This window comes from Hemicordylus capensis, chromosome 5, assembly GCF_027244095.1.
Source record: "Hemicordylus capensis ecotype Gifberg chromosome 5, rHemCap1.1.pri, whole genome shotgun sequence".
In the NCBI taxonomy this organism is placed as follows: domain Eukaryota; kingdom Metazoa; phylum Chordata; class Lepidosauria; order Squamata; family Cordylidae; genus Hemicordylus; species Hemicordylus capensis.
Window position 1 is genome coordinate 63,242,731 of NC_069661.1, and position 26,044 is coordinate 63,268,774.

A 26,044-nucleotide genomic window follows, 5' to 3' on the forward strand; every position below is an offset into this window, starting at 1 on the left:
TGCCCCTGTATAGATGTCTTCCTCAATCTTTACATCCAAGCAGTCAACATGCATCTTTCGGGCTGCTGCTGTGCTGAGTAGTGTCCTGATGAAAGTGTGTTTCATGACTGGTACACATGTCTCATTGCAGTCTTCAGCATATATTTGGGAGTATCTTTTGGCTACTAGCCTTGCCTTGTAGCACTGTACATTTGGGATGTGCACAAACCTGTTTGGAGGCCTTTTATGGGCCTCCGAACAGGTTTGAACACCGGGCAGTTCGAAGGGTTCAAAGGCAAGGGTGGGACAACTTTAGGGGTGGGGGAGGGTGCACTTACCCCTCCCTCTGCTTTCCCCCTGCCAGTGCCCTCCTGGAAACCAATCCGGCGGGGTGGCAGCATACCTCCCTGCCACCCACCCATTCTTCAGACCGGAAGTAAGCGGAAGTAGCTCACGTGTGTGTACATCCCCTTCTGCATCTTATTTGATTTTAAAGACCCATTTGCATCCTACAATCTTTCTTCCAGCAGGTAGTTCCACAAGTGTCTATGCCTTGTTCTTGTGCAGTTTCCCTCCATTTCTCAGCTTCATGAGCAGGGAACTTTTCAACATCTTGCCATGTACAGGGTTCCTGTAATTCTTCACTTCTGGTCATGAGTGAGTGTCTTTCCAGTGCAATCCCTTTATTGGGCCTCTGTGAGCACCTGGTTCAGGCTGTGCAAACCCTTCAGAATCTGGTTCTGGTTCTGGTTTGGGTTCACTGGCTGGTATGAGGTGTATGAAATCTCCTCTTCGAGCCCTTGCCACCTGCACAGGAGATTGAACCTCCAAGCTTTCCCCATCATTGAATTTCTCCCAAGTCCAAAAAATCTATAGAAGACCCACCATCCTCCTCCACTGACCAGTGTTCAAAGCTCTGGTCAGGAAATTATTCCTATCATGTTGCTTTGGGGACATGCTCTCTAAGCTGACTGACCCACAGGAGTTCAATGGCATCCCACCAAGAACTGGTTTTCCTCTTAATCCTTTTCCCCTCAAGCTAAAATCACTTGCCCTTGTCAGAGCCCTGGATTGTGGGATCCAGAGTTGTGGGAGCCACTACCTTTGAATGTGCCCTGAGCAGGACACTTGTGCACTGCCTTGATGGTTCTCAGCACCCAAAGTCCTTGTGAACTCTCTCAGTACTGGAATTATATGAGATTTATCTTGGGTTTTGACTAGCAGAGTAGTCCAAGATTCCCTGAGCAGAAAACTCAAGAGAGAATCCTTTTGAGGCTGAGCCCTCCCAAAGTGGGTTGTTCACAGCCTAAAAAGCCATGCCTAGCTGCCTGGGCCTCCCAGCGCAGAGAGAAACTCACCTTCACTCTCTGTCTCCCCCGCTACTGATTAGCTTCTTCATAGCTATTTTGATTGCATTTGGGTTTGTTACCTTTTGCCCACATAAGATAGAATATTATTTGCCAAATATTTCTGTTTTGCATTGTGCTTCTATTATTTCAGTAAATTTCATTTCTGTTTTCACAAGCTTAGTATCTGAGTCCATTGCTCCTCTAGGAGTACTCTGACACTAATATTTGCCTGTTCCTAGGCTGCAGTCCTTTGTTATTGCACACTCACAATTTGATTTCAGAGCTAATTCTCCCTGCTTTGAGGAAGAAAAGCTCAGTTATGGTCTGTGATATTTGATACATGTCTAACCAATTGTGGTAATGGCCAGCATCAGAGGTTGGCCAGCTTTGACACTGGTCAAAGGCCCAGTGCCATCAAAGGGCCATTGGCCAACCCCTGAGGTCCTAGTGAAAGATAGCAATCTCCAGTGTGGCTGCCAAGAAGAGCTCTGAGTTGTTACTGCTACTGCCAAGACAAACATCTCCTAAATCCTTGTAGAAGGATTACCTTGACTATGCCAGCAGCTCTTAGCCTTCTTCAGCAACTGCATTGGAAGCCACCATTTTTCCACCTTTAATGCAATGTCCATACTGTTGCATCCTGCAGCACAACAGTAGGGGCCTACAGTATATGCATTATTGATTTTTATTTTTTTGAAAAGATGGAGACCTCTTGCCAATATGGCCAACATATTCTGGATCAGCTGAAGTTTTCACACAATCTTCAAGGCAAAACATTTTCAATTCTCATGTAGAATGTTGTGCAATAATAATGGAGGCTGAAAATTATCAGTGCATGTGAGATACTGATTAGATCATCTTTCAGAAGCATTGGAGTTGTGTATTCCTATAAGAAGAAGGTTCTGTTTGTTTTGCTCTGAGTCATGCAAGTTAGTCCAGCTTATAACACAGGGTCACATGCCTCCTATTCTCCTCCCAGTGCAGATTACCCACTGGGTGACCACAGTCATTTCAGTCCCCAAATGGACAGAAGTCAGATTGCAATGGGTCTAAATAATTAGCTTTATCCAAGTTCAGTTCCAAGTGCCACCCCATGTTCAGTTCCCTTGTCCAGAAATGGTAAACTAGAGATTGCTCTATAAGCCTCCACAAATAGTGGGGTCCTGATTGGCTTTTGAAGAGTAGTCTAAGCTCTGGATCCTTTATTAAAGCTGGAAACATAGCTTCTCACAAAGAGACATTTAACACTTTCATTATTCATGCAGTCAGTCTCCTTCAACCCTGAAACTGACCCCCTGTCCATTTCACAGCTTAAACACAAAGGGCTTATGTCAGCGGTTCAGGTTACAGAAACTCAGTTTTTCGGTATTGGATATCTGAGAACAGCAACAGACACGAAACCACTTCTAATAATTCAAATATTTATTGCTTACAACTAACTAAAAAAGTTGGGTACACAGAACTTAAATTGACAGAAAAGAAACAAATAAACAAGCAAAATGTATCTGAGACAGTTTCTAGTTTGTTTCCAGTCTGCCTGGACCCTGAGGAGATCATACAGGATGACTCACACAGGCTTCTGCCAAAAAGAAAGAAAGAAGAAGAAGCAGAAACTCTTCCCTCAGTTCCCTTACAAGGCCTTTCTTATCCCGAGGTCTTCTGGGCTTAGTTCTTAAAGATGCAGTTTTCAGAGCACATGCCATATCAAGTGCAAACAGACTAGACAAGAGCACAGCCCCACCCCATGCTTGAGATGGAATGGGAAGCTGCCCCTCAGGTTCCCACCATCACCCCCACTCCTTCTCTGTCATACTCTTCCCTGCCCACTTTCCCCAGTAGCTTATAGAAAGCGGAGTTCTTCCCTCCCATCCCAGCAGAACAGCTCTTCCTGCCTTTCCCTCTCCTCCATCCCAGGAGAGCGCCGCTACAACTCTTCCTACTTCCTTCTCCTTCCCAACACTCCCCCATTAACTTGCTCAGCAGCATGCTGGGACTGCCACCACCACTCTGCCTTTTCTTCTGATGTTTGAAAATGTCAGAGGTGGGAGCGGAGGAGGAGGAAAAGGAAAGTGGTGGTGGCAGCTGGTGCATGCTACCAGGTAAGGTTTGGAGGGAATACCTGGAGGCAATGGGCTGGCAGAAGTGGTGGTCAGAGATACTCTTACCCCCCAGACCATGGGGCCCCAGTGTGTGGCCTCCAAGAGGGAGGCCTCCTGCTGCCAATCTCGCCACCCCACCCCCCACCATGAGGTCGAACTGCCTAGCCGCCGTGTGCGCAGCCGGGGTGGATTGGGGTGTGAGCAGGCCTCCCCTCCTGGTGGCTGTGGTGAGCAGAGCGGGAGTGCCTGCTCAGCCCAGAGGCCACTCCCACTCTGTCCACTGCCACCATGGGGGGGGCGGGGGCTGCTCAAGTTCACCCCCCACCCCACCCCACCCCACCCAGCCATGCACATGGCAACTAGAATACTAGCAAAGATAGGTGGTTTGGTTTTGCGGTGGTGGCAGCAGAAACAACAGCAATGGAGGGGGACTTGTGGTGGCAGGGGGCTCATAGCAGAGGGGCTCATAGTGGTGGCGGGAGGGCTTGCAGCAGTGGGGTGGGGGGCTCATGGCAGTACTGGTCCAGGTGCCCAAATTACCTAGGTGCACCAATGGTGGTGGTGGCCAATGAAAGTCTAGTGGACATTCCTCTGATTCTCCCAATGCACCACTTGAGGCACCCACCTCACCTGACTTCATTAGTGGGCCAGTTGTACCCACTAATCTGCAGAATGCCTCTCCCTTACCAATAAGCAACCAGAGCTGATCTTCCCAGGTCTCAGGCTTCCAGTCATGTTTGAAAAACAGTCATCCATTAACCAATTAATTTTCTCATGAACCAAGACTGTAGTGGGGTGGCCAACCCTTCAAGATTAGCCTGGGATCTCCAGGAATTGGCATCAAACTCCAGCCAGGTGACCTTTGAAACCAGTCCTAGAGTTCTTAATGGGTTGATAGTGTGAAAAATATTGCAGAAATAAAGTTGTGCTGTCAAGTCGGTATTGACTCCTGGTGCCCAAAGAGCCCTGTGGTTGTCTTTGGTAGAATACAGTAGGGGTTTACCATTGCCATCTCCCACACAATATGAGATTATGCTTTTCAGCATCTTCCTATATTGCTGCTGCCCAGAGTTTCCCAGAGGGAATTTGAACCAGCAACCTCTTGCTTCCTAGGCAAGTTGGTTACTTCCCCGCTGAGCCATTAGAGGGGGAAATCTCCAGCAGGGTATTTCCAGACTGTGGGAAGAAGTGGTGTAAAGTCCCATGGCTTCTACCCTAATGTTCTGAAGCTGCCATGGGATTTAACACCACTTCCTGAGGGAGAGGGAGGGGGGGAGGGGGAGGGGGAGGGGGGTGACAGGGCTTTCCCTGGCCTCCTCCCCACTCCCCACCTCTCATAGTGAATTTGTGCAGGGGCAGCACCAGGTTGATTCTTTATTATTAAGAACACAAGGTGGAGCATAGGGGATTGGTGGCAGGTTTACTGCCACCAACCTGCTTTTTGCAAAGAAGGAACAATAGCCTCCTTCTTCCCCATCTCCTCTTTGAGCAAATTAAGGAGGAAAGTGTGTGTGTGAGAGAGAGTGAGAGAGAGCACAGCAGTGGTGGTGGCAGCAAGCAGCAGCGGTGGGGGTTCTGAAGCCTGTTCTCCTTTCTTGCTGTCCACCATGCCTCCCTGCTGCAGCCGGGCATAGGTGTGGAAGTGCCCCCTGACAGTTACTGCCTGGACCCCACCAAAACTTGCCCCTCCTTTGCAGTGCCACAATTTGCGCAAGAGCACTGGGCTCTTGCAACCCCCCCCCCAAAAAATCTTCAAAATAATAATAATAATAATACAATAACCTGCTTCTGTGTAAGCCACACTTCTACAGCTATCCTATGCACTCTTACTTGGGAGGAAGCCCGTTGAACTAAATTGTTTACTTCTGAGTAAACCCAGCAAGCCAGCAAACTGTTCTCAAAACTAAAAAAAAATCAACTACTTTTTTGCAATGCATATAAATGCTTTAAGCCAGGAATGTCAAGATAAAATCCAAAAACAGGCTCTGACTGTGTGAACAGCACCTTGATGTTCCCGTATACAAATTGGTGTCAAAACCCAGATCGTAAGGACAAACATCAAGTCTACATATAGCAATGCAATTTTAAGCTGCCGTCTGGAAAGCACCTAGGAATTCATTCAGAGATGGCCACCCTAGGGCCATCTCTCATTGATAAGAAATGTAGTGTACTATCTGGGTTTGTGAGCTGTGTGATCTCCCAATTTTTCATTGTGTGGAAGCAAGGTAAGAGGAAAACCTTGCATAGAAGTGATTGTGTGGAAGCAAAGCAGGGGGGAACCCTGGGTAGCTTTTCCTCCTACCTTGTTTCCACACAATCCCTTCTACCGAGGTTTTCCTCCTTTTGCTTCCACACACATGAAAACTGGGAGCACACATAGCTCCCAATCCTGTGTAGAACACAGTTTTTGATTGTGATGTGTGAATGACATCAATGGGTAGTTTGAGGCTTAAGCATAGGAAACGTCGGCTGTGATGTTAAAATGTGATGTGGGATATGTCTGGGACGAAAATCAAATAAGATAAGGAATCGTGTTTAAGATCGGACCCTCTGGATATTGGTTTTAAAATACAGCTTATAGGACCCAGAGCTATCTCCCATTGGAGCTCAACGCCGATTATTCGGCTCTCTTTAAGACCCAGCAACAAGCTTTGATTGTCTCTGTCACACACTGCATTGCTATTAGTGCACATTGGCCGGGTTGCAGCCGCCGCAGCTGCAGCTCGTTCCTCCTGTTGGATTCTCTGCGCCTGACTTCCGAAGAGGTTGCCGGCACAGGAAAGGAAAGGGGCGAGGGAGGAAGCTCGTTTCATTTTTTTACACAGTAGCCCTCACAGACCTCTTAAGAGCTTTACGGTGCGCTGCTGTTAGCGGTCTGTTATCGCCTGGGAGATCTGCACGGCTACGGCCGGCGGTTAGATTGTGCATGCGCCTGCACGGGCGCGCGCTTGCATTTGGGAGAGCTGGGCTTTGGCTAGCTTAGGCTCCTCCGCGCCTTGGATAGGAGATTAGGGAGGAAGAGAGACGTTCTCTTTGGGCTGGTTCTAGTGCGCTGTGGTCAACTGGGATTCTGGCGGGGTTTTGGAAAGAAGTCTAGCGGTTGGCGGGGGCGCTGCTCGCGCCTCCTTCTCAGCCGCTCCAAGCAGGGAATGGAATGACAGAGGGGGACGTTGCCGGCAGCATCTTCTTTGCACTGTGCACGCGCCCGAGGCTGCATGGAAGCAGCCCTGGAGGCGTAGCGGTCCCTCAGCGGCTGAGTGACGGGTGTCCCCGCGGAGCCTGTGCCCTGCGTGTTCCGTTCCTGTGGTGGCCTTTAGCCGCGAGATGCTGAAGGCGGGTTCTGGGCTAGCAGAGGGCGCGGGGGACGCGTGTTGGTGCTTGCGCGTGCGTGACTCTTAAGAGGGCGACCTGCTACCCCCTGATGGACACGCACGGAGTCCCGGGCACAGCTTGGCGCTGCTCGTAAACGCCGAGCAGCTGAGGGACCGCAGTCTCCCGCCCTCGTCTGGTGATGCTGGGCTAGGGATCCGCTTCAGGGCGTCTCGCCGGGCAGGGTGCTTGAGGAAGAGAGTCGGTTAAGGGCGTTGTGTGTGTGGAGGGATTATTGTTCTTGTTTGGAAGGGGGCGGCTGCTGCGGAGTAGGAGACAAAGCTCTTAAATGGCCAGCCCCCGGAGATGCATTGAGTTGGAGCATTTCGAAGAGAGGGACAAAAGGCAGCACCGCTCGAGCTCCCGCCGGGGAGGGGGCAGCTCCACTTGCAGCAGCAGCTCGGGGCCCAAAGGGAACGGGCTCATCCCAAGCCCCGCGCACAGCGCCCACTGCAGCTTCTACCGCACGCGTACCCTGCAGGCCCTCAGCTCGGAGAAGAAGGCGAAAAAGGCGCGCTTCTACCGCAACGGGGACAAGTACTTCAAGGGCTTGGTGTATCCCATCTCCAGCGACCGCTTCCGCTCCTTCGATGCCCTCCTCATCGAGCTCACCAGGTCCCTGTCGGACAACGTCAACTTGCCCCAGGGCGTCCGCACCATTTACACCATTGACGGCAGCCGGAAGCTCTCGAGCCTCGAAGAGCTGGTGGATGGTAAGGGAGACACCTGCGCCTCGCGGGCAGGAGTAGACCTAGTGGTCCTCCTCAAGCGCTTTTACGCAAGTGACTCGAGCTTATTTTTGGCTGTTACCCACAATGCTTAGATGATGTCACTGTGCTCCAGCTGATTTGCATTGCCCCTGTTCATAAATAAGGTACCTCCATAGCCGGCCTGTTAATGAGGCTGAATGAGGTATCCACCTCACTCGGGTTGCCTATTGGATACTGCTGGGCTGAGAAGCCGCTGCCAGTCTGGGTAGACAATGCAGAGCTAGATAGACCAATGGTCTGACTCAGTATATGGCAGCTTCCTGTGTTCCATCAAAGGGTGGCAGGCAGGAGTGGCACATCCTGTGCACTGCTGGGGAAGTGGGATCAAAGAGCAGAGTTGGGAAGAAGAATAGTGCCACTAGGGAAGGGGGTGTGAGCACCTCTCACTTTAAAGGCTTCCACACCTCTTAATCTGGTAGGGATTCTGCCACCATACCTTCTATGGCAGGGAGGTGGGGGTGTTCAATAGGTGATCCATGATGTACACATCTAAGCACATCTATTTGTAGATGAGTCAGAAGGCACATGATGAATGAAAGGTGAATATTGGCCTATCATCCTGTGCAGCCTTCACTTGATGTAAACACTGGATTCCTGCAGATTCAGCATTAAATTAGAGTCCTTTGCGAGTATGAATAAATATTTTGAGGCAGAACAAAAGTATTGATACAGTGTATGAAAATGGCTGGACTCTTGTTAGAATGTTTTACAACTGAAAGCTTAAATCTGGCACATTCATGGCATTTTCAAAATTCAGTTTTCAAGGCAAGACACTTGAGACTTGTATAGTGCAGAATTTGTGATTGTAGTTTCAAAGTCAAATTCATTTTTAAATACTCATCTCACCTCTCCAGTCTTAGACAGAGCCCTTGTAATGCTTAGTAAGAGTAATAGTTTGGTGAACTATCCCTTTATCATCTTTGCAGAATGTAATATTAACACATGAAAAGTCATAAGAATAATTTTTGTGTATATTGGTCTCAAAGCATGTTGGGAACTAATATCTAATTTGCATATTGAGATAAAAATATGCATTTGCATTCTGATTTTTATGCTGTTTTTCTTGCACGATGAGGGTCATTATGTACAAAAGCTGTAGCATGTAAACTGGCCTCATGGTAAATTTATCTACGAGTTTAAGTATGTAAGCTTTGGAGTATTGCAAGATTCTTTCTGTGATACATGTATTCAAGAACCACCATCTGGTTAAGGTAGGACTTGCAACTACAACCCATTTCTGCAGGGGTGAAGGACCTAATAGGTTGCTCTGCCTATTAGGTTGACTATTATTGCCTATTAGGTTGGTCTCCCAAGCATCCTCTCCAACCTGCTTCAAAACTAGCCTCATGGTATTCAGAAGAACTACGGGAGCTGAAGCGGCAAGGTAGACAACTAGAGCACAAGTGGAGAAAGATTTGGCATGTATCCAACAGATCTCAACACAGCACATTTGAAGGTCTATGATCTGGAAGTGTGGGCGCCAAAGAAGTGGTTTTTTTCTGTCTGCATTGCTTCCACAAATTCACATTCAGTTGAGTTGTCTAGGATTGTGAGTGGGATAGTACATGCCCTCTCCCCCTTGAATTTGAACTTGGAACCATCAGTCACTCACTGCGACATCCTCAATGACTTTTTTGCAGATAAAATGTTTCATACTTGGGCCAAACTGGATTCCACAATTACTGCATTGTCTACTGTGGAGGTGTCCAGCAACTTCTCTTATAGGATTAAACTGAATCGCTTTCCATTTGTCTCCTGAGGATGTAAATAAACTGCTTCGGACTGTAAATCCTACAACCTGTTCTCTTGACCCTTGCCCAACTTAGCATATTTCATTTGATAATTGTATTATAAGAGGGGGTCTGGTAAACATTATTAATGCTTTTCTGAGGAAGGGCAGAATGACTCCTTATCAGGCTCGGACTGGCTCACTGAGCAGCAGGGCATTTTCCCGGTGCACCCTCGCCTGGTGCGCCCTGCTGCGCTCACTGGGCTCTCCCCACGCCAGCTGCCCGGCTCCCCTTCCCCTCTCCCTGTTCGGAGAGCCCCACCTCCTCTCCTTCCGATTGGTCGTGAGAAGTAGGCTCAGACTGCCCTTAGGGCAACAGGGCATATTCCTGGTGTGCCCCACCCCCATCCCACCAGGTGTGTCCCACGCCTAACCCATTCTGCTTAAAACCTGGCCACTCCCCACATACATTCCACCACCTTCTCAGTGCCCCCCATCTAGCCCTGCTACTTATCTTAAGGAGGTTTTTAGCCCTTATTTGAAGAAACCTGCTTTGGATCCCTCAGAGTTAGTGAATTACAGAGTCATTTTTAAAGTCTTCCATGGTTGGGCAAGGTGATTGAGCGCGTGGTGGCCTCTCAGTTCCAGGCAATCTTGGAGGAAACAGATTATCTAGACCAGGGATTCTCAATGGTTGGTCCCCAGATGTTATTGGACTTCAACTCAGATAATCCCCAACCAAAGGCCACTGGGGCTGGGGATTATGGGAGTTGAAGTCCAGTAACATCTGGGCACCCATTGTTAAGAATCTCTGGTCTAGACTCATTTCAGATTGGCTTTTAGGTGGGCTATGGGGTCGAAAATGCCATGGTCGGCTTGATGGATGATCTCCAATTGGTTACTAGACCCATATGATTCTGCTGATCCTTTTGGATCTCTCGGCAGCTTCCATACCATGGTATCCTTCTGGGTCACCTGAGCGAGGTGGGATTGGGTGGCACTATTTTACAATGGTTCCATTCCTACCCTTCTGACAGATTCCATATGGTGTCACTTGGAGACTGCTGCTCTGTAAAGCGAGTTCCATAAAGCTCCATACTGTCTCCAATGCTCTTTAACATCTACATGAAACCACTGGGAGAGATCACCAGAAGGCCTGGTGTAGAGTGTTATCAATATGCTGATGATACCCAAATCTATTTCTCTGTATCAACCTCATCAGGAAATGTCATAACTTCCCTAAATGCCTTGGCGTCAGTAATGGGCTGGATAAGGGATAACAAACTGAAGTTGCATCCAAATACGATGGAGGTACTGACTGTAGGGTTCGGGTTGGGACCTGAGGGATGGTTTAGACTGGTCTGTTATGGATGGGGTTAAATTCCCCCTGAAAGATCAAGTACATAGCTTGGGAGTGCTAGATCCAAAACTCTCTGGTTTCTTAGGTTGAGGCAGTGGCCTGGAGTGCTTTTTATCAACTTTGCTGATACATCAGCTAAGTCTCTTTCTGGAGGTAAATGACCTTAAAACATAAGCTTATAATCTCCAGGATCGTACATATGCTTGTAACCTCCAGGACTGACTACTGTAATGCATTCTATGTGGGACTGCCTTTTTATGTAGTCCTGAACCTACAATTGGTACAGAATGTGGCCACCAGAGTGGTCTCTGGGACAACCTGAAGGGACTGTATAACACTGATGTTTAAAGAACTGAACTGAATGCCGATACGTTTCTGAGTGAAATACAAAGTGCTTGTTATTACCTATAAAGCCTTCAGTGGCTTGGGTCCATGGTATTTAAGAGAGCGCCTTCTTTGTCATGAATCCTCCCACCTTTTAAGGTCATCTGAGAAGGTCCGGTTATGGTTGCCACCGGCTTGTTTGGTGGCAACTTGAGACTGGGTCTTTTCTGTGGCTGCCTGGGGCTCTGGAATTTGCTCCCTGTCAACATGAGCGTCTTCATCTCCGATTGCTTTTAGGAAGACCCTCAAGACACCCCTGTTTTCTCAGGCTTTCAACTGAAATGAATTTTAAACTGTGTAATTGTTTTGATCTTATGAAATTGTGGTGTTCCATTTTACAGAAGAAAAAAAGTTATAATTGTTCTTACTCTGTTCTGTACTTTAAATTGTGTACACCGCCTAGAGATACACATTAGGTGGAATATAAATATGATAAATAAGTTCATAACTATAGTTCTAACTATAGGGGGCCCTGCTGATATGCCCCCCCCCCCAGTATATCTGTTTAGAAGTAGAACTCATACACCTCACCTTCCCCTACAGACTCCCAAGGAGTCCATACCATTCCATGTGTCCTTCTGTTTCCCTGTGGGCTCAGCCTGGCAAGCTCAGGGATGGCTCCTAGTACACATTCAAAATTACACATATCAGGCAGAATATAAATAAGATGCATATAATCCATGTAGTTTGCAGATGCTAAAAAAACTGGAATTGGCTGAATGAACATACCGTTACATCTTAATTTTTAGGATCAGTGTGGCTGTAATATGCATTACTAAGCTTCACAGAACTTCATGTTTTTCTCTTTTCCAGTCACTCCATCTCCAGAGACCCATGCAGCTCTCACTTTATAGGCAGTAGGAATATTTGTCACCCTTCTGTTTTGATATGACATGCCTAAATGCCCTTCGCAACGAGGACATATTCAACAAAAATGTCAGCCTACTTTTAGCTACTCAGGCCCTTACCTGTGAAGAATTGTGTTGTAGGTTCTTTTTTTGTTTTTGTTATATCATTGTCCATACAACTTCAGTCTTGCTGTAGAATGTCATTTAGCTGGTTCACACTAGTTAATGGCCCTCAGTGATTGTCTTGAGGGTAGGCTGGGCAGCTCTTGTGCACTGATGCTATTCACATTAACTGGTGTTCCCATGTAGTGGAGGCTTGTCTTCACAGCTGATAGGTTTTTGCATGAGCACTGCTGCTTTAAAATTAAAAAAAAACCTGCCATGGCATATGGATAGCTTCTTTGTGGAGCAGCTGGTTCACACAAACACAACCTGCATGTGACCACTGTCCTGGCTGCAAGCCTAATGCCATTTTTACCCATTTGCAAGATCTTTGTGTGGAGGCCACCAGGTGGGGTGAACCATTCTGGAAATATACTACAAGGTGAAAATTGGCCTAAAACTCACTTGCTCATCTAGAATGTTTCAAAGAAAATAATTTGCCATGAGTATGGAAACCATGTTTGTCTATTAATAAAGGGAAAGCAAACTTTATTGACTAGACTGCAACCTACCTACTGGAAAAGTCAGTCTGTACCACTCCTACGCTATCTTCCTCTGTACTGCTGATGGGCTCTCCTGCTTACCCCAATAGACCCCTTGTAGATATTTCTTGTCTTGTTAGTTTAGGGAAAGCTAGCTACCCCTGGAGACTTTATAATGATTGAGTGAGAGGGCTTGAGGGCGGACAGTGGGGAAGGCAGCAAAGCTTGCCTTCCTTGCAGATGATCCTCATGGAGTTGCTGGGCTTGTGAATCACATGCCCAGATGGTCTGTGGCTGCCATGGGCAGCACAGAGGTGTGAGGGATGATGTGTTGTCCTGGCCCCCAGAAATCCCATAATACACTGTGTGAGTGTGTGGTGCATTGTGGGGATCCCCCTCTGGTGATCACCTGGAAGTAGCCAGTGCTGGCACACAAGCAGTTTGCCTGAGTTAAGGGCACCCTTGCGCCCTTAATCTCGGCTAACCAGCGGACTCCATAGGTGGGTTTGCCACCAAGGTGCCGCTGGTAGCCATGAAGCTCGTGGCAGTCCTCTTGGGCAGCCAAACCTGGGTTTAGCTGCCCTAGCCTGGTCATGGCTTCTTGTGAGAATGGCCTCATGTTTTGTTTCAATGCCGGAAACAGTAATCTAGAATTTGAGGGTGTTCCAAGAGCCGGTTCAATTATTTGCAAAGTAAAACATTTAAACTCACTTAATGCTCTAAAATGCTGATTTGTTTCCCCATGAAACTCATCCACACTGATGAGAAATGAAATAGTGTATTTAACATTACTTACCATTATAATCTGAATTAACACTGTAAAATCAGTTGCCTTACACCCGGAAAATATTCATCCTATGGAATTCTTGACACTCCCACTTTGTTAAAGTTTTCTTTTCTAAGTTGCATTAATAAAAGCCCAGTTCACAAACAAAAGGCAGTGTGTAAGTTTTAAAAAACCATACTCAATGACAGCATTATGTGAATATTAAATCCCAGCTTTGATGTAATTCTTGACTCTGAGCAAATAGTCTGAGACGGTGGGATTAAAACTGTATGATTGATTAAAGCCTTGTATGCATGTTTATTAGGTAGGAGTAGGCAGAGAAAAAGAGAACATCAATTCAAAGGAAAAAAGTGGGGGGAGGCCTCGAGGTTTATGGAATTATCAACATAAGCCTGATGGGTTTCAAGCCACAGCCTCAGGGGCACATTCACATGTGCACCACCCTCCCCAATACTGTTTGTTACCTGAAATTCCACTGATGTGAAAAGCCCCACAGGCATACATTCCTGGAGGACTGGTCTTTTGCTAGTCTTGTATAGATTCATTACCTCCATTAGTGGTTCTTACTAGTGACTAAAAGCAGCAGGTGTAGCCTTTCCAATGAGAGTGTGCTGTGGATGCTAGCCAGAGTGTCTTGTTTGTTCACAATGGGTAGGGTCTACCACCAACTAGACACTGCGGGGGTGTGTGGGGGGGGAAATTTGCTTGTAGATTGGGATGTAATAGCAGGAACCGAAGCTTATTAAAATAAGAACAGTTATGCTAAGCATATAAAATACTACTGAAGTTGCACATACCTGGCCTTTAGTAGAAATTCAAGGGTATTATAAAGCTATTTTAACTATCAGAAAAGATTTCTCTACATCAGGCTTCCCCAACCTGCGGCTCTCCAGATGTTTCCGAACTACAATTCCCTTCACCCCCAGCTACAACTTATTGTGGCTGGGATGATGGGAATTGTAGTTCAGCAACATCTGGAGGGCCGCAGGTTGGGGAAGCCTGCTCTACATGAAGCAGTTGGATACTGTTGCAAGTTTCGATCATTCTCTTTTTCTATCGGGTACTTTGCTGTGCTGGAAAAAGAGAGCAAATTCTGGGAGCAAACAAGGATGGAGTAGTAGTATTAGCAGAACAAAGATATGACATACGTTGCAATCTGTATATGTATAGCACTCCTCAGCTATGTCATGTGAAAAAATTGGAAGGTGGGTGAACCGTGCAAGGCTGTTGAATAGCCAACAGAAATAATTGAGAAGCACACCTGAACCCCCCCAAATCCTCCTCATCAGGAGTGCCATTAGGCACAGACCTGGGGGCCCAGGTCTGTGTGTCCACTCCTAGAGAACTCCATGATTTTCCTGAAGGGAAAGGAAGATCCCTCTTATATTTCCAGAATGGCTTGTCGTAGTGTTCATAGATTTGGCACAGATGTCGGACAGGTTATCAGGACTCTGCATTGATCTTGAAGCATATTAGCAATCTATTGATTTTTAATGATTTTTTTAATTTAAAAAAATCTTCCAAAAAAGGTTAGTCCTATATGTGGCTTGTTTCACAGCAGAAAATGACAAAAACTTCTGGAACAAGGCTTCCCTTGGGCCATCATTCTACTCCCATGTGAAGGAATATGGCCTTTCCCTTTATAAAAAATGTGCCCAACCCTTTACACTTCCAGAATAGCTGGACTTAAGAGTTTTGAAATTGGCCACACATTTAATGCAAGATGGCAGGATTCTGCATATTTTTATCTCAATGAAATTAGTCAATCCTGTGGCTTTTTCTTAAATGAATTTTTCCCCATTACAGTAAAGCTGCCAGAAAGAGTTATCTCTATCCATAGAGTACTTCACATTTAGTGAAAGTGGAACTAACTGATATATCTGAATAAACAAACATGTTTTTGTTGTACAAATGCACTATGATCAAATTGGCTTGTGATCCAAAAGGTCTGCATGAGAACTGTGAAGCAAGGAGCATGTGTTGTGGTCTTAATTTATTTTCCTTACGAATGCACTATATGTCCAAGTCTTTGTGTTTTAACTGTGAAGCAAGGGGTACATGTTGTGTCCCAGTAAACTTGCAAATAGTCGAGAAGCTATGTGAATCCATCGGTGCCTGAGAAGATATGTGAATCCATTTTGTTTTGTGTTTTTTTGACAAATCCATGCTGGCTGAGATCTGTGGGTTTGTGGTGAATGATCAAGAAGATGTATGGATCCTTTGGGTGTTGTGTAGCTCCCGCCCCAAATGCAATCTGACCCAAACCTCTGGGTTTTTTATAAAGAGAGAAAGAGAGACTGTGTGTATGGAGAGGATGCTTAGGGAGGAGAGCTTAGGTAGCAAGCATGACTTGTCCCCTTAGCTAAGCAGGGTCTACCATGGTTTCATATGAATGGGAGAGCACTATAAGATAGTTCCCTTAGGGGATGGAGCCACTCTAGGTTCCAAGTTTCCTCCCTATCTCCAAGATAGGGCTGCGAGAGATTCCTGCCTGCAACCTTGGAGAAGCCACTGCCCCTCTGTGTAGACAATACTGAGCTAGATGTACCAATGGTCTGACTCAGTATATGGCAGTTTCTTATGTTTGTGGGTTGGGGGGCATAAACTCTTTAGGTCCAGGGTCCAAAATGTACCTATCTGCACCTCTGCTTCTCATGTAGTTGCTTTCAATTTTAAATTTCTGAATTTTAAGATATTGATAAAACAAGCACTACTGGTTACCACTTCTTTCTTACTCAGCAAATCTGAATAGGAATATTTGAAACTTTTTAGACTACTAGTAATACAGGAGAGCCCCATTATCTGCAGGTGTTCCATTCCGTGGGAGGAGGGGGTGGATAGAGAAACTGCGGCTACCAGGGCATTCGGGCAATGGGAATTGTGGAGTTAGGGTCCCTAGCCAGTGAAAAGAGCAAAAAAGGGAAGAAAGTGGGATAAATTGGGGGGAGTCCTTACCATATGTGTCCCCAGCTGTGCAGCAATGCCCCCAAAACACTGAAATTAAAAAAAAAATCAGTGAAAAATTGCCAGTGGGTTGTTCTACAAGCACAAGCCAGAAAATGGCTCCCTTACTTAAAATGGCAGGAGGAAATGACCTTCGAGATAATTTCTGCCCACCCCCAACCCACTGATATGTGAGTTTTAACCCTTTAGTAGACAATTTTTCACATGTATACCGGGGTCGAGTGGCAATTATCCGACCAGAGATACACGAAACCGCAGATGCCAGGTCCGTGACTAATGAGGTTTGCCTGTATATTGACCTGAATCCTATCCACTCCAGATACAGTGCTGCCCTTGTCAGTGAATAGAGATTTATACTATCTTCATTTTAGAAAGTTATGACCCTTTGAAGCCCTAGTGTAGCCCAGCGTATCAGGCTGACCTATTTTGTGTATCTTGGAGTTAATGAAAGTAAAGGTAAAGTGTGCTGTTGAGTTGTTGTCCATTCCTGGCGACCACAGAGCCCTGTGGTTGTCCTTGGTAGAATATAGGAGGGGTTTACCATTGTCTCCTCCTGTGCAGTATGAGATTATGCTTTTTAGCATCTTCCTATATCTCTGCTGCCCAATATAGGTGTTTCCCATAGTCAGGGAAACATACCGGGGTGGATTCGAACTGGTCACCTCTGGCTTGCTAATCAAGTCATTTTCCCTCTGTGCCATCAGGTGTGTCTCATTCTCATTGCATACTAACTCTAGCTCATGTAGTATGTTTTGGTATGTGTTTGGCTATGAATGCCATCTCTTTCTACTGTTGTCATTTAAAAAAGCAGAACAAGGAAGCACTGATGCAGCAAGAGGAACAGACTAAGAGTACTGTGTACTGCACAGCCCTCCTGAGGAAAAGGGAGGTCATCAAAAATTGTCTTTTCCCTGGCACACCAGTGCAGTTCGTCTGCTGCACTTGCTCCTCTTGCTGCACTTGCTCCTCTTGCTGCACTTGCTCCTCTTGCTGCACTTGCTCCTCTTGCTGCACTTGCTCCTCTTGCTGCACTTGCTCCTCTTGCTTCCTTTCTCTGGATGTCAGGCAGTGTGTCTGAAGCACTGGTGTATTATCTTTGCAAAAGAGAGTTGTGTAAATACACTTTTGCACTCTATGGATTCTTAATAGTTTGTTTCTAGATTCAAATAAATCTAAGAGTACATGTTCACTGAAATATGTATAACCCAATATTTTCCAGACTGCTGCTCTTTAAACCAAAACAGCCCTTTCACCCCTTCAAAATGTCTCCTGTGTTCTCTGAAGGTCACTGACACGTGGATCTGATAGACCATAGCTGAAAGAGATCATTCTCAGTACAGCAAACTCAAGCTCTTTCTCCACTTCTTAGCTATTTTTAGGAAAATTACTGAGCATGATTAATAACATCAGACATTGGCTAGAATGGCCAACTTGGTAAGGGTGGGGGGAAGGGGGTGTGGAAATTGTAAGGGCCAGAATATGGTTATGCACATCAGGGATATGTTTAATGTGCTGTGCCAGTATCTCCAATCTCTGTGGTATTTCTTACAAGCAACAATGCACTAAAGGCCCTGATATTGCACTGCAAGGAGGATTACCTAGAAATCAACTATCACAAAACTTAAATTAGGGCCTTCTCCAGGAGGCCCAAGATCCACTCTTGGTGGATTGAGGGGCATAAGATTGAGCAAGTTGCACACTTCAAATACTTGAGAGTAGTTTTTCATTCTGGTGGCTCTAGGAAAGCTCATGGAGAACACATGGCTTTAGAAGCTCCTCTGCCATTCTCAAATTCCTGTGGACAAGAGGTGGCCATTATGTACCTGCGGCTCTTGCCACAGCCAAGTCGCTAGCTCAGCTCCTCTGTGGTGCTCAGTTGGGCCTCTTCCCCAACATTGCGACTCTGGAACTTGTACAATCTAAATGCTGGCAGGCAGCACTCAAAATATTGAGATGTGTCTCCAGTGCCACTCTGTGCCGCCCTGGAGACAGGCCTAATCAAGCTGAAGGCTAGGGTGTGGATGGCCATTCGCTGTTATTGGCTCAGACTATCCTTTTGCCCAACTGGTCTTGCCCCCCTAACCCTACACAATGATTTCCAATCTAGCTGGATTCAGACAGTTGAGACAAAAATAGCTACTCTGGGTCTTTCCCTCTTGACTTTGCTCAGCATGGGCTACAATCAGGCAAAAGCAGCCATCAAGCAGCACATTATAGACCTTGAGTGTCAAACCAATCTCAGCAGGATCTCAAAATTTCATATCAGTGATGGGCTTAAATATTCTGCTTCTCCAGCAGCACACCTCACCCAACTGGAGGTTCCAAAGCACAGAAGAGTGTTCACTTTGACTCGCTGTCATGGCCTCCCTTCAACAGTGCTAGAAGGCCATTATAGAAGGACCCCATTTGCAGAGTGACTATGCCCCTGTGGCCTAGGGCAGATCGAAACTACTGAGCATGTTCTCCTCTACTGCTTGTTCTATAAAGACATTCATGCCTCCCTCATTCTTCTATTGCTAAGCAAGTATCCAGGTTGTCCGAGCCAATTCTACAGCTCCTTGCTGTTCTCACTCTAAGCCTGCCATCACATATAGCTTCGCCAGGTACTGTGCGGCTGTGATCAGCATTTGTTGGCAAATGACAGGCAGTGAGTCCTATCAGCCTTAATCTTACCCTCGGTCACTCTGGGCAGGACCTGCAATTGCTCACGCGCTTCCCTTTTTACTGCTCCGTATAACCTTTAATTTGGTTGTTTCCCAGTTTTATTACCCAGGCTTTTATGTATTTTTATCTTCTCATGTCTTAACTTTATTACATCCATTTTTTGCCCCACCCCTTTTTTATGCCTTTCATGTGGTTTTTATGACTTTTACTATTTCTCAGGCTTTTAGGCCCTCATGCTTTTGGTGTATTATGTACTATTTTTAGTATTTTTAGTCCTTTTAGTGTTAATATGTACCATTTTATATGTAATCACCTTTTATCTACTCTCACTTTTTTTTGCATTAAATTTTTATTGATTTTAACAATATCTTAAACATCTCATTACATTTAATTAAACAAAAATTGACTTCCAGCTCACCAATCTGACTTCCAGCTCACCAATCCTATCTACTCACTTTTAAAACATGTAATCACTCTTATACTTTATGCTGGTCTATGACCATAATAAAGATTGATTGATTGATACAAGCAACAAATGCTTTATTAATTCCATAAGGTACCTGTCAACCAAATCTAAATATTATTTTGTGTTTTTTCCTATAAATGTTGTTCTGTGGACTACAATATAGTATCAGACAATTATCTTGTATGGGAAGCATCTTCTAGGCTGAGGCAAAACAAAAGTTTTATTATTTCAGACAATACCAGTGAAACAAAACTAAATAGCAGATTTGAGATAATGGTTCCATTATTTGTATTTGACCATAATGGCTGCAATAATATAGCAATCCCATACTACTTATCCTTCAACCTGTTGCAATTGAAGGTATGTGGTGTAATAAATCTACTAGGATATAAACCTGCTATAATTCCTCCAGATGTTAGAGAACTATGCCCATAGCTTCTGGTGTGGAATGTCAGTAGTCTTCTAGTCTGTTTCTGTTGCAAGTTTTTCTTGTTATATTGACTCTTGAATATATTGAGTACCCTGTTCCTTGAATCTTGCTTTTGGCTGAAGAATGAGTTTGTTTTGCACAGTGTGCAAACTCTGCTGCTACAACTTCTCAAATGATCAGGTATCTTGTAGTACTTTAAACTCCTGCTATGTGAGTTTCATTTATCAGCCTTTATTCACTAATGCTGTGACTTGCCAATATTCTTGGCAACAGTAGTGACACCAACACATGGACAGATGCCATCTAAATTGGCATACTGACAAGCCATATGGGGGGAAATGTCCTTTCTCTGATTAGTAGTACTATGAAGCATTTTTTTCACCCACTAGAAAGAAAGATTTTCACTGAGGCTAATTAATCAAGAGTTGGGAGGAGAAAACTTTGAGATCAATTACATATTAATTGTAAAAACAAGAATCTGGCCTATTATGCCAGACGATTGAAGCAGCATTAATTCATATTCAGATATAATGTATATTGCTATAAAGAGGAGAGGAGAGCTGGTCTTGTGGTAGCAAGCATGACTTGTTCCCTTAGCTAAGCAGGGTCTGCCCTGGTTGCACATGAAAGGGAGACTAGTAGTGTGAACACTGTAAGATATTCCCCTCAGGGGATTGAGCCGCTCTGGGAAGAGCAGAAGGTTTCAGGTTCCCTCCCTGGCTTCTCCAAGATAGGACTGAGAGAGATTCCTGCCTGCAACCTTGTAGAAGCTGCTGCCAGTCTGTGAAGACAATACTGAGCTAGATAGACCAATGGTCTGACTCAGTATATGGCAGCTTCCTATGTAGATCATAAAGCCCCTTTTCTTTAAGCTAGCCAGATACAGGTACAGTATATGCTGTAATTAGTATTATCTTCATATTTTACTGGTGAAAAGTCATAATTGCCTTCTTAAAAAGAAGCCGGGATCTAAATCACCTCCTGAAATTCCAAAGAATGTGAGAATCAGTGGTAATGGTTTGACCATAGTTCTCATGTAGATAATTGTTTTAGTACAGAAAGCTAGAAATTACATGTGCAACATTGGTATAAGAAACTCTTGAGCTGTGAGAATTGACAGTATTTCCTAACTGCACTTCTTTATATAGCAAGGGTATTATGATCCTCGCCCTGAGTAGTGACTGAGTCTGACCTTGAGGAGGCAAGACCAGACCTTGGTCTGACTCTGAAGCTGGCCAGAGTTTGAAAGGAGCCCTCTAGGGGCTCGGGTTCCAAGGATGCCATTCTGAAGTGTTCAACTCTGCAAGAGGGATTTCCAGATGTTCCCAGTGTCCCCTCTAAGAGGGATTCCCAGATGTTATTGATTAAGCAGTGAGATGGCCAGATTTGCAGGTGACACCAAACTCTTTTGGGTAGTGAAATCCAAAACAGATTGTGAGGAGCTCCAAAGGATCTCTCCAAACTGGGTGAGTGGGCAACAAAATGGCAAATGCGGTTCAGTGCTGGCAAGTGTAAAGTGATGCACATTGGGACGAGAAACCCTAACTTCAAGTATATGCTGATGGGATCTGAGCTGTGGGTGACTAACCAGGAGAGGGGTCTTGGGGTCATGGTGGGCAGCTTGTTGAAAGTGTCGACTCAATGTGCGGCAGCTGTGAAAAAGGCCAATTCCATGCTAGGGATCATTAGGAAGGGGATTGAAAATAAAACGGCTAATATTATAATGGCCTTATACAAAACTATGGTGCAGTCACACCTGGAGTACTGCATACAACTCTGGTCACCACATCTAAAGAAGGACATTGTAGAACCGGAAAAGGTGCAGAAGAGGGCAACCAAGATTATCAAGGGCCTAGAGCTCCTTTCTTATGAGGGAAGACTACAGCACCGGGGGCTATTTAGTTTAGAAAAAAGACGACTGCGGGAAGACATGATGGAGGTCTATAAAATCATGCATGGTATGGAGAAAGTGAATAGAAAGAAATTCTTCTCCCTCTCACATAACACTAGAACCAGGGGTCATCCCATGAAATTGATTGTCAGGAAATTTAGGACCAACGAATGGAGGTACTTTTTCGCACAACGCATAATCAACTTGTGGAATTCTCTGCCACGAGATGTAGTGACAGCCATCAACCTGGATGGCTTTAAAAGGGGTTTGGAGAACTTCATGGAGGAGAGATCCATCAACGGCTACTAGTCGGAGGGCTATAGGGCACCTCCAGCCTCAAAGGCAGTATGCCTCTGAGTACCAGTTGCAGGAGAGTGGGCATGTCCTCAACTCCTGCCTGTAGGCTTCCAATAGCATCTGGTGGGCCACTATGTGAAACAGGATGCTGAACCAGATGGTTCTTGGGCCTGATCCAGCAGGGCTGTTATGACTACAACTCCCAGAATCACCAAGCAAAAGCCACTGTAGCTCGGGATTATGGGAGTTGTAGTCAACATCTGGGAATCCCTTTTAGCGGGGAAAGTGGTGTTGGCCACTTCTACACTGTGACAATCCCTGCTAACTACACACTAGTGTTGGCAAAGGGCTAGGCAGGATCCAATAAAGAGAAGTGCCAGACTCCAGGCCAGAAGAGTGCCAAGACTTTCACTCCCTATTCAGGAAGGTGGAACCAAGGTGGGTTAGCCTGAGAGATATATTTAAGCAACATGCCCCATAGAGCTTTCTGTGGTGCAGCAGTCTTGCCTTGCTATGCTCTGCTGCCCTCCAGACCCATATTATAAGACAAAGGGCACATGGAAGAATCGGGGTGGGGTGGGGAGATCTGTGGAAGTCCCGTGACAATGTCATTAAACTTAATACAGTATAACCTAGTAGAAGTGGAACAGAAGTGTGCCAGCTAGCTATGCCCCCAGTGTCGATACATTCCATGGCCATGCCCCCTGTGCTCCTCACATTCAGTTCTTTCTGTAGAGGTGAGCACTGGATGTGGGGAGAAACTCTCCATGGGTTCAGTGCAGTGGTCCTTCTAATCCCCCACCCCCATCTCTGTGTGCGGAATGAGTTTTGTTCGGGGCAGCAGTATCAAGGCAGTCTGTGCGCACCTGCATTCAAAATGGAGCCTTCCTGATTCAACCTGAGTGGGATCTAAAATGAACTGAGCGGACATCCAAAAACTTGTGAGCGCACGCATGTGTGCACACCTTAGAGGGAACAGTAGTTCAGTGCTTATCTCTGCAAGGAGAGCAGGGGCATGCCCACAGAGCATGTGGGTGCCAGGGCCTAGGTAGCTGACATGCTCCCATTCCCCTGCTATCTGGTGCACTGTACCCAGTCTGCAAAGAGCTAATGTTGGTTTCAGATATATTTCCTATGTATAGCACCCTGAACAAATATATCAAATTACTAGATCCCAACTTCATTTTGTTTAGGTATCTAGGTAAGCAGTTTGGGATATTTCCAGTACCTATTAGGTGTGTCTGGTGTAAATGGGACAGAATAGGTGGCAAGTTATATCTAACTACATCCTTAGGAAAGCAACACATTTGGAATACTTCATTAGATTTGCAAGGAGAAGTGACAAAAGGTCTAGGATGTAAGTATAAACCACAGTGTGCCAGAGGGATTTGTAACAGATTGTGGAGGAGGATCTAGTATTAGAATATATCTTGTGGTCTCAGAATGTTTTTGCATCTTTTGGGGAAACTTTAGAGTTCTTTTACTCTTCTTAAAACTTCATTGTTCAGGGAAAGATGTTGCCCTTTGGATAACGTAAATGAAAAGAAGAGTTGAGGGCCCTGTAATTAGAACTGTTCTAGCAAACACTGCAGTCTGTAAAGAAGCTACTTCAGTAGGAAAGAGTAACTGCTGTTTGAATAAGCTACTGGTGATGAGTCAGAAAAGCTCTGTGTTCTTCAGTGCAAGTCATGATTAAAAGTGCAAGGAGTTATAGTCCCATGGCAGCTCCACTCTTGCTTTAAGGATGCTCATAACCATACCAACTATCTTTCCAAATACTTTCCAATATCCCACGCAGTATGAGGTGATACTTTTCAGCATCTTCCTATATCGCTGCTGCCCAATATAGGTGTTTCCCATAGTCTGGGAAACATACCAGGAGGGATTCTAAGCAGCAACCTCTGGCTTGCTAGTCAAGTCATTTCCCTGCTGTGCCATAAGCCTTCATCATAACAAGCTTTTAATGTTTAATTCAGTGTCAAATGGCAAGAACTTCAAAAGTGTTTGAGAAGAAATCCCCTAGAGGTAGTAACATTCCGTTTTTGCCTGACAAGTCATATGTATTGTTGTGTTTTGTTTTCCCCCACCATCAAGAAGTTGCAGTAATTATATGCAAGTCTCAGCGTATTTATTTTATTTATTTATTGTTACATTTATATACCACCTTTCATTAAAACAATCTCAAGGTGGTTTACAGCAGAAAAACAAGATTTTAAAAAAGATAATTAAAATATTAAGCTAAAAACATAAAACTGATTAAAAATTTAAAACACAAGCATAAAAACAGTACAAAATACAAAGAGCAACAGCAGAGACAATCATATAAAAGCCTGGGTAAAAAGCCAGGATTTAACGTGCTTTCTAAAAGCTGTGATGGAGACTGAGGGGTGAATAGCCGCCGGGAGAGCATTCCAGAGTCTGGGAGCAGCAACAGAGAAGGCCCTGTCCCGCGTGCATGTCAACAGAGTCTCCCTCATTGTTGGCACCCAGAGCAGAGCCCCCTCAGATGACCTTGTCAAGCGGGCAGCAACCCTTGGGAGCAGGCAGTCCCTCAGGTATTCCAGGCCCCAACCGTTAAGGGCTTTAAAGGTCAAAACCAGCACCTTGTATTGGACCTGGAAACAGACTGGTATCCAGTGCAGCTCTTTCAAAATGGGTGTGATGTGCTCCCACCAGGCAGCTCCAGATAAAACCCTAGCTGCTGCATTTTGCACTTGCTGCAGTTTCCGGATATTCTTCAAGGACAGCCCCACGTAGAGCGTATTACAGTAATCCAGCCATGACGTGACTAAGGCATGGGTAACTGTGGCCAGATCTGCCTTCTCGAGAAAGGGATGCAGCTGGCGCACTAGCCGAAGCCATTCAAAGGCACCCCTGGCCACCGCCTCCACCAGAGCTTCCAAAAGCAGAGCTGGGTCCAGTAATATCCCCAAGATGCGTACTTGCTCCTTCAAAGGGAGTGCAACCCCATCCAGTACTGGTAAAATCAGCATATGGTCTGAAGGCAGATGATATTGCAATCTTGCTGAAGTTAAACGGTTCTGGGTCTGGTAGGTACTTGGACAAAAGACTGCCAGGGACATCTTTGTATCTGCCTTGAGTTTAAAGGAAGGCAGGCAAGATAAATATGCCTAGTACCCACAACAATTGTATGGCAGTAATGATAGCAAAACTTAAGTGAATGTTTAAAAGTCAGCAATATTCCTGGGTAATTGTTTATAACATCATTGCATATTGAAATTATTTTATTATATTCAAATGACTGAGGGGAGGAAGAACAAAGCAAAATATTATATAATCTATAGCTGGTTTGTCAGGGAGAAGATCACTACACAGGAAGATATTTGTCAATAACTGTTGGCATCACCCTAAAACTTTTGATGCTACATATGCCTTGTTAATATTCGACTGCCAACTTCTTTCATATTTCTGCCAAAAAGCTTCAATAGCCTGGCAGAGATTTCAGCAAGATAGACAGGATGGTTTTAGATGCAATTCTCTAGTACTCACACTCTTTCCTAGGCTTAGTGCTTTGTTACTAGCCAAAGTATATACTCATGCTTATACTCATAAAGGGCCATGTAATACCCATAACTGAGAACTGATACCATGTGTCAATTTTGTGTGCTTTATTTTAAGAGCTGCTTGAAATATTGTTTCTGTTTACCCCTTAAAAGCAAGCAGGTATAAGTGGCAACTGGGCTATTATTAATAAGCTTCATGTAAATAAATGTGGTCTTCCTAATCTAACACAAGGTGTTTGGAATATGTGGTTGGGTGTGCAAAGTTTTTTCTGGTTCTCTAGTAATTTGTTGGTGTATGGGAAAGGCAGGAGATGAACTCTCAAAGAGTGGAAATAAGGACCAGCAAAAGCACTGAGGATATCTGAATGGGTTTTGATTGGGGATCTTTCACTTTCTGAGTATACACACAGCTTTGTACATATGGTTAAATAATCTGTTTTTCTTAGGTATACTTTGCAAGCCTTGCTTAGCATCACTGAGCTTGGTATAA

At 45.2% G+C, this 26,044-nt stretch overlaps 1 protein-coding gene across 4 annotated transcripts in view; it reads left to right on the forward strand.

Moving 5' to 3' along the window:
* Window positions 1-6,100: 6,100 nt before the first annotated feature.
* Window positions 6,101-26,044, forward strand: part of DCLK2 (doublecortin like kinase 2) — a 155,676-nt gene continuing 135,732 nt past the window's right edge. For 2 of the 4 annotated variants that reach the window (XM_053255839.1, XM_053255840.1), the window contains exon 1: window positions 6,101-7,509. In XM_053255839.1, coding sequence (XP_053111814.1) covers window positions 7,086-7,509 — 424 coding nt within the window. In that variant the 5' untranslated portion in view covers window positions 6,101-7,085. The remainder of the gene's footprint in view (window positions 7,510-26,044) is intronic. The other 2 variants (XM_053255837.1, XM_053255838.1) reach the window with 1 other exon arrangement.